The sequence below is a fragment of the Girardinichthys multiradiatus genome, chromosome 9 (assembly GCF_021462225.1).
Source record: "Girardinichthys multiradiatus isolate DD_20200921_A chromosome 9, DD_fGirMul_XY1, whole genome shotgun sequence".
In the NCBI taxonomy this organism is placed as follows: Eukaryota; Metazoa; Chordata; class Actinopteri; order Cyprinodontiformes; family Goodeidae; genus Girardinichthys; species Girardinichthys multiradiatus.
The window spans coordinates 31,134,631-31,150,190 of record NC_061802.1 but is presented as its reverse complement, the minus strand read 5'-3'; the positions used below and the strand labels follow the sequence as shown (position 1 = coordinate 31,150,190).

Here is a 15,560-nt window from a genome sequence, read left to right as displayed (position 1 = left end):
GGCCGATAAAGATTTTTCATTGATTATTGAAAAGGGTATAAATAACTTTCAACATGTCAGGGTTAGTAAAATGGAAATAAAAATCAATAAATAGTTTTTTGATACTCCATTTGCAATGTTAAATTGTCTCATTTCCAAATGGAAACAAACATGTTGGTTGAATGAAAATAAATTTAAATCTAAATTTGCCAGGGATATGAATAACGTTGCACCTAAATGTAAGTAAACCACAACATTATTTTCTATTGCAGAGATTAACCACGTTAGTTTAAATGTTTAAACACAGGTACACAGATAGCTGAACTACAAAATGTATTAAAAAATTTGTTTTGAGGAAAAAAAAAAGCTGATTCTTCAGCCTACTAACATGTTCATCCCTGGCATCCCCGGTCCCATGGAGTTTGGAGGAGGCCTCATCCCTCCGCCGTAGTTCTACACAAAGAAACATGCACACAGTCAGGACAGAGTCCCACACCTGCTCCTTAGAAAGTTTTTGAATCCTGATGAAGGTCAGTGAAGATCATGTCTCCTCCTAACAAGGGTCTAATTATGTCCTGTGTGTGTATTTCAGTGTGTCTGCACACCCCGCTCTGTATCTGCATGTATGTTTTTATGGCTGCCCTGTGGAGACATTTGGCTGCCAATACATGTTTATACGTGTGTGAGGAAATAGTTCAGGCCACAGATCTGCTCCACCAAAGGAAGAGTTTTGTTCAGCAGACGATTACACTTGTCGAGCAGATGCCACACCAGCTGCTGCTGTGCTCGCTGCCAAAGTCAGAGAGACATGGTGGCACACGGTGGGGCTGAAGAGCACAGTGTGTGTGTGTCTTTGTCTGAGATAATGTTTTAAAATGTGCGGTGGCAGGGTGCAGAGAAAAGAGTCTTTATGGCAAGGAAAATTCAAAAGGAAACTGTTCTTTGAGCATCTGACGTGTTAAAAAAACAGCCCATTCAGTGGAATCAAAGTCATAACAGACAAGTATCAACCTTTGCTTCAGTTTTGGCTCATACCAGTGCATTTGAGTTAACCAGCTACATTTATCATGTATAACTGGTGTTCGCAGGGTGTACCCTCTGGTCAGAGCCAAGGTAGTCATCATGGCTCTTCTGATGTTTAAAGGTAAACTTATGAGGGTGGTCCAGCCAAATAAGCCCATTGGTTATTGGTTGTTGCTTTAAAATAATCACCGTTTTTATAGAGATACTCAGTAAACGGCAGCCAAATGTTGGCTCGGCTTGTAAACTGACAGCCTGAGCACAAAAATGATACTGCAGAGCAGCTGGACAGAGAATGGGCTTTATTGGAGCCCATTCTCCCATGTTGTCACTTCTTTTGGCAACATTTGTGTTGGTCCTTAACAACTATAATGTCCATTAGGTGTGTTATAAATTACCTGTGGGCCCATGCCTCCCATTCCTCGTGGGGGATTCATTCTCATTGGACCTCCCATGTTTGGATGTCCTGTTGTGGTACACAGAGGATGTTGGAATAGGAGCAAAGTTTAGAGTCACAATAACTACATAAAGATTTTTCTCTAAAGCAAAAAAACAACAACACATAAGCATTTATTGCAGCTTCTGGTAAAGATGGTTAAAATAAGATCATCTTGTATTTGAGGTCGCATAATCTCATCTGAAAAATTGGGAAAATCCAACCTTTTTAACACTGCAGGCTGAATTACTATAAAACAACTGCATCTGAATCTTTATGGTAATTAATGCCTTAATTTATAATTTTTTTTGAGTTTCTAAGAGCTTTTAATTCTCTGAGGCACTCCTAAAAATGAGAAAGGAAAGGGAACATGCCATTCAAGTAAGGCAGATATGTGTTGATTCTCAGTAAGTCAAGAAAAAGCACCATACAAATAGTTACTTGGGTAAACTTGCTCAAATCTAAAGTCAAAGCAACAATTTCAAAACTTTCAAAACAACTGGAACAGTGACAAACAAGGCAGGACAAAGAGCCAAGTTTATTTTCCCACCATGCACACTAAAGATGATGGTAAGGGAGATAAAAAAAATCTCTGAGGCTCAGTGTTAGAGAAATGCAGCAACAATGTGAGATTATGCCACTGCTGCTGAAGATCAATTTATTTTAAGGCTTCTGACACATTACTAGGTACACCAATAACTGTGGAGGGCGCTGTAACGCCATTATTCTAGACAGTACCTTGAGGTCTAGTGGGGTCTAGGCTGTTTGGAAGGAGGGGCTGAGAACCTGGGATGCTCCCAGGAGGCTGGTTTGGCATTCGGAGGGAGGGTCTGGGGCCACCTGGGTACCGTGGAGACATGAATGGCTGCAGGATAGACAGGGGAAGAACACTGTTTATACATTATTTCAGAACAATCAATAACTAAACATACATGTTTCATGACTGATAGGTTTTCAAATATCTTAAAAATGTTTTCCTTGAGATCGTCTTTCTAAAATTAAACTCCAAAAGCAAAAAACACTTATCAAAAACTACACCGTGAATTTGATATTAATGTGATATTTGTCCCAGATTGAACAAAATATATAAATTAATGAATAAAATTTGACTATATTAGGAAAATGGGCTAATTAATCACAAAAAATACACTTTGAGCAACTTTTTCAGGTAAACCATAAATACATTGTAGCTTTTGTTAAAATGAAATATCTCATTTTATCTATTTAACTTTATTTGATATGGAAAATAGCTATTTCAAATGTTTTTGTCTTCACAGTTTTGTAAAAATTATGTCAGATAAGAACAGACCAAGAGTAAAACATTGCTAATAAAATATTTGAAACCAATAAAAATGATAACACTAATATCATAATACACTATGAGGGAGACTTTATCTATAAAACTGATCAAATATGACAGAAATCACAGCTTGTAATAAAAAACACACACCTAACATGTCACAGCGTGCTGCGGTCATTATCAGCTCAGTCCTTAAAATTCAACATGAGTTCAGTTGCAATCAAAGTCCATTTTCACCCTGTTCCTGGCTTGCTATTTCAAAATGGACTAATATTTTGTGGGCTCTTACTTAAAAATAAATGTTTGACTTTTTAACTTATCATCTGTTTATACAATTCAAGAATTAAATTGACTATGACCTGAATAATTATTTCAAATAGGCCTCTTAACTACACTTTCTCTTTTCTGTGCAGATCTGTTGAATTCTTTTATGTAAAAAGGATAAAAATATATGCTCATTACAGCCCAACCAGGGGTAATTTTGGGCCAGAAGCAATTAGAAAGCCTGTGCTGAGCTGAGCTGCTCACTCCTAAGGTGTTTTCTCTACCAACCAGCAGGGGGAGCTATTGTGCTGGATAATGATGAGCTTTTGTTTGGTTAGGTATCCTAAAAATGAGAAGCCTGTCCTTATGTCTTGCAAAGTAAGACCCCAGCTGGTAAAAGCCATCAGATTAAAGGTAGAGGATCAGACAGTGTAAACAGAACAATGCGAAGTGCAGCAGAGAATAAGAAGATGCACAGGAAAAAGAGAGATTATACCAATACAGGCAGAGAAAATATTCCTGTATACTTGTAAGGGCAACAAAGAATGTACTAAACCCTTTGTTACCATCTCCTGTAAACCAGAGAACAGAGCTACAGTGATTCTGGACGCATAGTCGGAGCAACTTCAGACGCAAACCTGGACGTTTCAGCAGAGCTGGGGACAAGAACAGGCCGGCAGGCACACGCATACAGAGCCAGCGCTGCTGAACTAGTGAATAATGTAAACCATCACAGACAGACTGTTAGTAGTCCCTATGAGAGTACATTGCTGCAACTACAAATACCCACATCCAGTGGGGCCATCTTTCAGTGTCAAATGAGAAGAAATAGCTGTAAACAAACTCCAACCTGGGGAAACATGCATATTTGAATGGAAGACAGATGTGTTAACATCAACTGCAGATCAACTGAACTGCAGATAAGCAGAGATTGTGTTTAAGGGGGAACTATATGTTTTCTGTGCCATTGTGTGCTTTTGGGGCAAGCGGAGGCCAGCTTATGTAATTACACTCAATGCTGAAGGCGATGGACTGACTTACTACTGTTTTCCTACTCTTCCCTCTACCACTTCCTGTTTTCACCACCCTCCTCCCACATTTTGGTGGGTTTGCACACGAAGAGCTGCACAGTGTCAGGCCATGCTGCAATATTAATGCTCTATTGATGGACTATGGGTTTGTGAGTGCCAGGCTGAGGGAGAGCGGAGGCCCTCCAGATGCACCTCCGCTCCTTACGGCCAACAGAGCTAAATTATTTATCCAGTCCACCATCCTGGATGCTGCCTGTCCCCAGCTGCTCGGGCACCAAGGGACCCGGTAGCTGTTTGTACTTTAGTGTTACAATGAATGAGTAAATGAGTGAGTGTTCACAGACACAACCGGGAGGAAAGTAAAAGGAAGTTCCCTTACCTGTCCATGGGGTCCCATCATGGGATTGCTGGGGTTGTGAGGCGGGGGCTGTGTGTGAGGGGAAGGCTGAGATCCTGGAGGACCCTGGAGAAGATGATAAATAAACATGAAAATAAATTGTGAGAAGAATACAGCAGGTAGTTTTCAAGCTTATGGAGAAATTTGTTTATAGAGTCGCTTGCAAAAGCTTTCAGTCTCTTTGAACTTTTGCACGTTTTGCCACATTACAACCACAAGTTCTCATGTATTTTATTGGGATCAAATGATAGCCCGACAAACAATAGCATCACAAAAGTGTTGAGTGCATTTGAATTCAAGTGTCTCTGAATCAGTACTTTGTAGAACCGCATTTTGCTGCGATTACATCTGAAAGTCTACCAGCTTCACACATCTGGCCCCTGACGTCCCTTTCTTCTTTGCAAAACATCAAAAGTGTAGTCAGACTGTATTAGGAACGTCCGTGAACAGCAATTATCAAATCCCAGAGTTTCATTTCAGGCATGGGCCATTTTAACACATGAATGTACTTTGACCCGATTTGACCTTTCATTTACATTTTCTAACAGGTTTTCTTCTTCAGTATTGCCCTGTTTTTTAGGTTCATTCATCTGCCCATCCTTAGGTGAATTGTTTTTTGTACTTAAAATTTGCCAGTAAAAATTCACCTGCAAGAATACTGCAGGTGAATTTTTGCAGGTGAATTTTAAGTACAAAAAACAATTCACATACATAATTGCACAGGATAAAAATTCAGTGTTATGAATTCAATGTCTAAAAAATGTCTGATTCTAATGAGACTATTTTACTTCCATACCTATTGCATTAAATCGCAATAAAATATATTGATGTTTATGGTTTTAACATGACAAAATGTGAAAAGGCTCAGAAGCTCTGAATACTTTTGCAAGGCACTGTAGATATGTGCAGGGAGTTTCCAAAAACCCTATGGATTCTCTCTGCATTGAAAAGTATGGTTCAACGCATAGAACCACTTTGAACCATTACATATTTATGTGCAACCCAATACAGTGAAAGTGAGCTGAGACTTCCTTTTATTGCTATTTAGAGGCTTTTTAAATTTTGTAAGGCTCCATGATAGCAGGGCCACAGCTATTGAACGCTCAGGATGTCATTTACACAAAGATATCAACAGAAATCTTGAAACAACAAAGACTATTAAACTTCTGCACCTTTGGTTGTTCAGTAGAACGTATGCAGAAGCAGAATATCCTATGAGACAAATGCAGCCCTCTTTAATACAACTTCGCTTGTCCTACAATGTCGAGACAAAACGTCAGCTGCAAAACAAACCAACGGACTAGTGAGACACAATTGCTCCACAAATTAATAGAACAGCAAGATGAACGGTTAGTTAATCAACAATCAGAATGTTAGGAGCTCAGCGAGGCTGCATTTTTTGGATTGGCTCATATGTAGGTTAGAGCCAACTTAACATCTCATTGTAAAAATCGTCACTTTTAAGACCAAACCTTAAAATACTTAATATATGTGATGCGGAGGATTGGGACTTTTTCTCAAGCATAAATTCAAATTAATGTGTAAATCACAGTGAGATTTAACTAGATAAACAATGTAATGACAGTTTTGTTAGAAAATCCATTATGATCACACACTTACAGACACAATATCAAAAAGAGAAAATGTGATGCTTTAGATTGTAAGGAATAAATAAGGCCAGTCAGTTACTGAGATTTACAAACATTTAGAAGACTTTTTTCAGGATTACCAACTTAATCAAATGTGACTCTCATTTACAGTATATGGTCATAATCAAGAAATTGCACCTATTTTAAATTCATGGTTTTACCTTCATTCCATACATTTTCTTTTGTACTCTTTCATTTTCACTTCATCGTTCTTGAATAAATGATAGCATGGTGGAGTCTGTTGTGTAGTTCTGTGCACCTGAGATCAGATTTAAATAATTTCAAACCTCTAAAAGACCATATAATTTGTATGTAACCCTAAAATTGGCAGGCGTGCTTTTGTTTTCCATTATTCTGTAATGCAAAAACAAAATTATTCTGTGATGCAAAAACAAAACCAAAGAGCAAAGTGTACCGGAGTCAAATTCCTTGTTTGTATGTACGAACTTGGCAATAAAGCTGATTCTGATTCTGATTTCCAAGGCTATGGACAAAACAACTATAGGACAAAAATAGGCTATGTGGACAGGTGGCAAATTTTAATGATTAATAAACGTGATAAAGCAGACGTGAACCATACATGAGGAGAGAAAGGCGGCATAACATACAACAATTTGAGAAGGAAACAACAGAGAACGAGAGACTTGACAGAAGGAAGTAACAGTATGTTTGAAATGTAGCTGCAGGTCAGAATTTCAAAGCTCCAAACTCAGAAATGTCAACTACACAACACCCTGAGGTTGGAATTGTCAGTCGGTTTGAAAGAATTTCTAATCAACTCCAACTTTAACATCCAACATGGCTGCAGTGCAAATGAAAGTACTGTAAAGGTAGCTGCAGAATTAAACTGCTTATGTGCACTTTTACCTGTAAGTATCTCATTATATCAATCACATGCATAATAATACTGCACAACCTCTGTTTGGGAACATGCTGCTACAGTAAACGCCAGAGGAATACATTATCAGAATAGTCAATAAGTCCAACAAATCCCACAGCTTTTTTAGACATGCAGCTGGAACGCGGTTTGACTAAGGTGTTATCATCCCGAGATCTAATGAGGTAAATAAAATAGCACCTAAACACTTGAGCATGTGTCACAATCAGAAACTAAACAAAGGTGTGAAAGGAGAACAATATAAAACTGACCAAGGAAACAAAACTAAACATATTCACAAAACCATAACATCAGAATCTAAGAAAGCACACAAAAACCCCACAGATCAAACTAAGCCCTGGAAAGTTGGTATCACGTGAGCAAGCCAAGACCTAAGTTTCATTCTTTCTACATAAATTCATTATTTAAACATAAAGGTGGCATGAAATGCTAAAATATATCATCTAAACATTAGTCGCATTAATAAAAATATTCATGTTACTTTTTATAATTTCATGGTTTAATCAAAAAGACTGACAAAATGCCAACAAACCTGTTGGCATTTTGTAAAAGTAAAACAAAACAAGCAGCAGATTAAATACATAATACAGTATAACACCTAAAGATACATCTAAGATATAAAAGGCTGCTAAAGACAAATGAACCAGGAAAAAATCAGCATACAGGAGGAATGTGAATGATTCATCAGCAAATTAGCTCAATAGTTGTGAATTAGTTTCAGCCCCCGTAGTCACTGCACGTCCAGTATACATATGTAGCCTATAATTACCACACAACTATCATATCTAACCTATTAGCCCAACAGGGAGTGTGCATAATAAGATTTGTCACTGACATTTACAAATGACCACAGTAATTCTGATGTACAGGAATTATTTTTAGCCAGGATGAGGTCAGATCAATGCTTGAGGAATGCTGTAATCAGTGGTCGCTTATAGTAATGTGGCTGAAGGATAACTCGGTGCATGTTGTAACACGGTATTAATTCTGCCAATTTCGCCTTCAGATACACTTGATTCAAGCAGGCTTGATAATCGTTCAAATACAGAATCAGGTGCCAAACAAAGCTTATTTCTTTGGGTCAGTTTAATTTTATGAAGAAGTACAACATTTTCAATGCTGATCAAACATCACAGTTGGAATAAATAGAAGAAAATGGCTCAACTCATTCTTTAACACTGCATTGAAGACACATCGCTGTAAGTAAAATCGCTTCCACTTTGTATTTAGAGACTGACTGTACTTTTTATAGTAAGACTAAGAAATAAAACCTGCTACACAAAGTGATGCAGTACAATAGATCAGTGTGAACTTTCTCCCTGCAACAAGGTAACATTACAGGTGTGAGCTTGACAATAAGTGCAACCAATAGGTGGTACAAGATTCTTCCTGAAGGAACATCAGGAAAATTTTCTCCTTAATGCTGAATGTGCTTTATATAATGAGTTTATGTAAAAGCATAATGAAAAAGTGAAGGATTAGAAGATACACTGTATGGCGTTCGTTTGCACTCCTTTTGTAGGCAGTTGTTGAAGTATAAATAAAAATATTCACAGTTAATATATGGGAGATATTTCTACAGGGGTCAGGCTTTCAATAATGTACCAGCAAAAAACATATACAGATGGATGGATGGATGGATGAATGGATTGATCAATGATGGATGGATTGATGGATGGATGGATGGATTGATCAATGATGGATGGATGGATTGATCAATGCTGGATGGATGGATGGATGGATGGATGGATGGATTGATCAGTGATGGATGGATCGATGGATGGATGGATGGATTGATCAATGATGGATGGATTGATGGATGGATGGATGGATTGATCAATGATGGATGGATTGATGGATGGATTGATCAATGATGGATGGATGGATGGATGGATGGATGGATTGATCAATGATGGATGGATTGATGGATGGATGGATTGATCAATGATGGATGGATGGATGGATGGATGAATGGATGGATGGATGAATGGATTGATAGATGAATGGATAGATGGATGGATGGATGATGATGGATGGATGGATGACAGATGGATGATGGATGGATGGATGAATGGATGGATTGATGATGGATGAAAGGTTGGATGATGGATGGATGGATGGTGATGGATGGATGGATTGATGATGGATGGATGGATGGATGGATGGTTAGATGAATGGATGGACGGATGACAGATGGATGGATGGATGGATGAATGAATGAATGAATGAATGAATGAATGGATGGATGGATGGTTAGATGAATGGATGTATGGATGACATATGGATGTATGGATGGATAAATGGATGGATGGATGGATGGATAGATGAATGGATGGATCGATGGATGGATAAATGGATGGATAGATGGATGGATGGATGGATAGATGGATGGATTGATGGATGGATGGATAGATGGATGAATGGATGGATGGATTGATGAGTGAATTGATAGATGAATGGATGTATGGATGGATAAATGGATGGATAGATGAATGGATGGATGGATGGATGGATGGATAAATGGATGGATGGATGTATGGATGGATAAATGGATGGATAGATGGATGGATAGATGGATGAATGGATTGATGAGTGAATTGATAGATGAATGGATGTATGGATGGATAAATGGATGGATAGATGAATGGATGGATCGATGGATGGATGGATAAATGGATGGATGGATGTATGGATGGATAAATGGATGGATAGATGGATGGATAAAATGGATTTTTTACACTCCTCTGAGGCTGTATGTTGTGTTTGTAATGAGTTTATTGGGGGCATATAAAGATTTGCTTCTTAAAAGGTTGGTTAAAATATATAACTTTTTTGCCATAACTTCAGGGCTGTTGAAAGTGTCATCCAACACATCATAAACACAACAGTTACTGATTTGGTAACCTCATGTTGATATTTTCAGACAAGCTCAGTTCTTTTACTTTTGTTTGTGTAAAATGAGGCCACTGCAGACGTACCTACATAACTCTGGCTTGTTGTGACCACCCTGCTCTTACATTCCCAGCCCGCCCGTGGATTGAGCCTCCCACCCAGAGGGAGTGCCCTGCTAGCATGGCTGGGAGATCTGAGCAATGGGAAACTGTGGGTGACGTTACAGCGAAAAAAATAAACGTGCCTGACTGACTGACAGCCTTAAACAAGCGACGTCATTATCCTAAAGCGACACCAGCGTTAGGATCGGATGCACGGCTGCTAAGAGAGGGACTTCCTATCCTTCAAAAAACTTTCTTTATGCATTAATTCTGTTCATCTCCTCGCTGCGAGAGAGACTTATCTGAGGAGCAGTCAAGTCGTCACTAAAGCCACTTCTTAACAAGCCACACAATGTGCGGCTTGTCAATTATTTATTCAACGCTTTGGAAATGTTTACTTAGTTGTACATACAGCGTATTCTGGATGTGTTGGCACAGTTCTGACATTTGTATCAGAGCCAGTGTGTTTTCTGCTACTCTCTGTGATCATGTGTGTCTGTGTGTGTGTTTTGGGTGGTTAACACCAGCTGTAGTGGCTCTCTCTGTCTCTCAGCAGGTTCACACTGAGGCTAATGCAGCGCTGGCTCCAACTGACCTCAGAGGTTATTGTTGTTGCCAAGCCAGTCTGGATGTGTGTGTGTCTAACAAGGCACCCCCGCGGGGGTCCGCTGACTGCACTGACCCAGCTGCAGCAGTCTGGTTCTTCTCTGCACATAGGCAAGCACCCACAGCTGAGTTTTAGTCACTTAGTAGGATGTCGCAGTGGCTTTACTCATCACTGACAGTAAACATAAGCACAGCACGCCTCGCCTTGATGCTGGCAACAAACTTGACCTAATCCTAATGTCAGGAGATTTAAAGCTACAAGCTAGGCTTTTCTGTAAAATCGATAAAACTCATTTTAGATATAGTTCATCACTCATAAAACAACTATTTTTATTTTATTTGTTTTGTAAATCAGTGTTCAATCAAGACAAGATCTCTACCCGCCTAAAAGAATGCCTCCAAGTACATGTGCCTCTATTGACATCACATGAGGTAACTGATCATTGCTCTTTTGAGTTCAGCCATTTATGTTTCTCTTGTCTTTTTTCTTTTTATTAGCATATTTGTCTTTAAATTTCTCCTTCAGTGGTGTTTATTTGGATAGTATATGGTTTTTTAAAGAGGACCAACAAAGACTATAGGGTAAGGTGGGAAAAAAAATCACTCTACTGTTAGTAATTGAGATTGTTTTAGAAAGTTAAACTGGCTGCTTGTGGTGCCACTGTGCTGGATAAACATATAGCTCTATTTAAGGTGATATGAGCAGATTATGTTATTTACTCATTTTATTAGTGGCAAATATGCACAGAAACAAAAAAGCTGATGTTTAAACAGTAATATAAACAGATTTATCTAGTTTAGAAGCCTATATTTGTCACTGTTAGCTTTGGCTTCACCATCCATGACTGCATCCATTGAAAAATCAGACACAAGGTTGAATGCCTTCCAACTCAAATGCTTCAGAACCTTTGGTAGAATTTGCCAGGAGTCCCTTGCCCACCATAATCTTTACAAATCCCAACTGATCATCTTGATTCTTGGGCCTCCTGTGATATCATCCAGTTGCACACAAAGAAGGATTAGCATCTGGTTTCATTGGTGTGCTTTATGAAAGAATATTTTTACTATTAGAAAAAAACAGCGCACTGAATATTATCTTTAAAAGTTTTGAAGGTTTCCTTTAAATGTTTTGTCCCTTTAACTTCGATTCTACAGGTTTTCTTTGATGCGAACAAATCCGAACATACACAGATCTCTTGTTCGGCTCTATAATGTGCCATAATGAAGCACAGCTCCTTGGACTGAGCCTCCCCAGGTTTTCCTGCTATTACATCTGAATGGGCCAGCATATGGCCTTTACAGCCGCACTGTTCCCTTTACAGGTCCCCACAGAGACGCACCGAGAGAGAGCATTTCAGCCATCACAGAGGTGTACGCGGGGCAACTTATAAAAGTAGCTTTTCTCCTGTGGGTGTGTGCGTAACCATGCGACCCCTTGTGTGATGTTATTTGTGTGTTTGCGTAAGAGAGGGAAAGAAGGAGGGGGACACGGGGAGCGTTAAATGAAGCAATTAATAAAATCATTTTCTACCCGGCTAAGGAGATAACAGCTTGGCACAGCACCACAAACCCATCAACACAAGCCCCCCTCGCCTCCCCACCACCCATTTCGGCTTAAGGAAGACCGACAATGCTGCCCCTGATAGACCACTAACAGAGAGAGAGAGGGAGGAATAGATGGAAGAACACCAGTCTTTTTCCCTTTCTTTTTAAAGCAGTGGGCACTAGAGGGCAGTGTGTAGCTGTCTTCAAACTACTGCTCTAACACACAAACACCAACACACACACAAACATGCAGACAGAGAACACAAAGCCGCCTGCATCATTGAACACAACAAACAAAGCCAGGAGGAACAGCACCACACACACACACACACACACACACACACACACATGCGCGAACACACACACTGGATGCACTCTCATTGTCATTCCTTGCTAACATTCCAGAGAGAGCAGCGGTGGTAGCTTTAGGTCTCCTGCTTGCTCATGGTATATACCAGACAGGAATACACCATCCTGCCGGTATAGGAGGAGGGAGTTTTATCCCAGAGGAGAGACATGCAATGGTGACAGACTTTAAACATGTTAGGATGGCACCAAATGATTTATAAAAGCACTATTCTGCAGAGGTGTTAGGCAGTATTCACGCTGTCATCTAATTAATCAATTCTGCAGCTGGACAACAAATATACCTCCAAACACTGATAAACCACAGAATTCACATTTACTCTCCTTTATAAAGTTTTTCAAACTACTTTACACAACAAGAGGTTTTATGCAGAGGGTCTTTGATCCCTCGAAGGTTGTGTTTGCGTTCATCATTAAATAAATGTGGCAATGGTGACATACAAACTCTGCATTCAGCCTGTACAAAACAGACTTTGTGGTAATAAAAACAGGATTCTATGCACACAGTCCTGCATTGTTTGTATTTGTGTACTTACAGGACTATCCACTTCCAAGTGCAAGATATAAGAAGAAAAATAATCCAGAGTTTTGTTAATTCACCCTAGGCAAGAACTAGTTATAAACTGAGTTTGGACAGACTAAAACTTAAATCAATTTCTTTTAAAAATCTGAGTTAAAGTTAGAACTCCTAAATTAACTGGTTGATGTTCATTTATCACTTTTTTACCAGATGAAGTTTCCAAAAAGTTAAAAGTTTTAGGTGACGTCATTTGTCATTGAGCATATTTACATCATAATGTCGTGTTAGCAATCTGGTCTCTGCCAGCTAATTTAAATCACTTTGATTTTTTGTGCTTGCATAAACTGGATGCACTTAAGATCTACCAACTGAACATCCTAAGTCTTAATTCTATTAATATTTTATAAGGCACAACATCAGCTGATAAAACCTCCACTCCCTTATATTAGGAATTACATCTGTACCATTATTTCAGCTGCACTTTTATTATTGATGGACAGAAAGCAGCAAAGTCTCTCAAAGTTGTTCTCTTGTCCTTATTTCCACAATGCCTTTTCAGAAGAACCTGCTTCCACAGGGTGCATATTACAGATATCTAGAACCTACAGAAAATTAGAACCTAAATCTCCTTTCTGTGTTCAGCAGCTGAGATTTCTCCAAATAATCAGTTATTTAGTAAGGGTAAGGCTGTTTAATATTCCTACAATTAGCTCCGTTAGCTCCAACTCTTTACAGAAAACACTGTACCCATATCACAGTCTTGCGTATTTGCAATACATTTTTGTGGCATACAAAGATAAGTAGATTTGGTAAATAATGTTGCCTTTCAACAACTCTGATTCTGTAGCACAGGTGACTCAGATGCCCGCCCTCAAGGGGCCAATGTCCTACAACTTTTAGATGCATTCCTTTTTCAGTACAACTCCTCAGCATGCAATCATTTTTTGTAGTATCCTGCTAATGACCTAAATATTTAATCTAAGTGTGTTGAAGCAGATGTTCATCTAAAAGTTGCTGGCCTCTGAGGACTAGAGTTTGAAACCCCTGCTGTAGTGAGGGGTCTCAAGTAATTAGTAATTTTGGCTCCAAGTATGCAAAGCTGCAACAGATTATTTTGGACAGTCACAAACGTCTGTGACATAAGTGTCACAACTCAGGGAATACATACAGTACTGTGCAAATGTTTTAGGCAGGTGTGAAAAAATGCTGTAAACAAAGAATGCTTTCTGAAATACAAATGATGATTGTTTATTTTTTATCAATTTACAAAATGCTAAGTGAGCGAACCAGAACACACAGCCAAAGTCATTAAGAACTATCTTCAGTGTAAAGAAGGACAAGACTTACCACAGAGCCCTCATCTCAACATCATCGAGTGTGTCTGGGATTACATGAGGAGACAGAAGGATGTGAGAAAGTCTACATCCACAGAAGATCTGTGGTTAGTTCTCCAAGATGTTTGGAACAACCTACCAGACGAGTTCCTTCAAAAACTATGTGCAAGTGTAGCCAGAAGAATTGATGCTGTTTTGAAGGCAAAGGGTAATCAGTGTTCATTCACTGCATTTTGTTGATTGATGAAAATAAATGATTAACACTTTCAATTTTGAAAGCATTCTTTGTTTACAGCATTTTTTAACACCAGACAAAACTTTTGCACAGTAATGTATTTGCCACTACGTGCTGCACAAATGTTGGGCCAATGATTCAACCACATTACTTAATCTAATGTCATGGTATGCAGATGCTTTGTCTGCACTGAAGAAGATTTGCAATTTTGGCATGTAGAATGCTTAAAGTACTGTACCCGCTAATTGGTAGCAATCTGACAGCAATTTTTGATTAATTTTTTGACAACTAGAGGGCACTGTGTATAGTGAATTCAACTTTTTGCTTGAGATTGTCAGGCAATCATTCAATACAAACAGTAAAAAAATAAATAAAATAAGGCATGTCATCACTGAAAAAAAGAGAAAACTTACTCTGAGCAACTTTTAAGCACAATATCAATTTTACAACCTTCATCCCAACACAAATGCACTAAATGAAAACAGGTTGCATCATAAATAACACTCCTACCTTATATACATGACAGGGGTTGATGTTATACAAAATGGGCTTCTTTTTTCCATGTTTAGAACCACATTTTTTAATCTGCTAAGAAACACAGTAAGAGGTGTGCCCGTGTTCACACCTCTCATGAAGGCACTCATTTGAATGCATTCATGCTAAACGGTCATTTTATTTTCAGGAATCTAGCTTAGAGTGTTGATGATCTTCCACATAATTGCTGACCAACGATTTGCATGTTTCCACAGGTATTTTAAAATTTATCTTTGGAGATGAGCTCCAAGTCTTTGAAGTTGAAAGGCCACTTTGCCATCACCCTAATCTTTAGCTCCCAACACAGACTCTCAATCAGATTCAGGTCGGGACATTGGTTGGGTATGGGTTTACTTGAAAACTATATTTTCCAGGGCTATGAATAATGCTGGGATTAACTTTACATCATTTTAACACAGCAGAGCCCTTTTACAGATGGTAAAGCCTTTACTG

General features: G+C 38.8%; 1 protein-coding gene across 2 annotated transcripts in view; it reads right to left on the bottom strand.

The window, feature by feature from the left end:
* Window positions 1–15,560, bottom strand: part of ssbp4 (single stranded DNA binding protein 4) — a 133,657-nt gene that overhangs the window by 10,136 nt on the left and 107,961 nt on the right. For both annotated transcript variants that reach the window (XM_047375147.1, XM_047375148.1), the window contains exons 6-9: window positions 4,410–4,493; window positions 2,174–2,300; window positions 1,398–1,465; window positions 368–432 (exon numbers count right to left, since the gene is read on the bottom strand). In XM_047375147.1, the coding sequence (XP_047231103.1) occupies window positions 368–432; window positions 1,398–1,465; window positions 2,174–2,300; window positions 4,410–4,493 (344 nt within the window). The remainder of the gene's footprint in view (window positions 1–367; window positions 433–1,397; window positions 1,466–2,173; window positions 2,301–4,409; window positions 4,494–15,560) is intronic.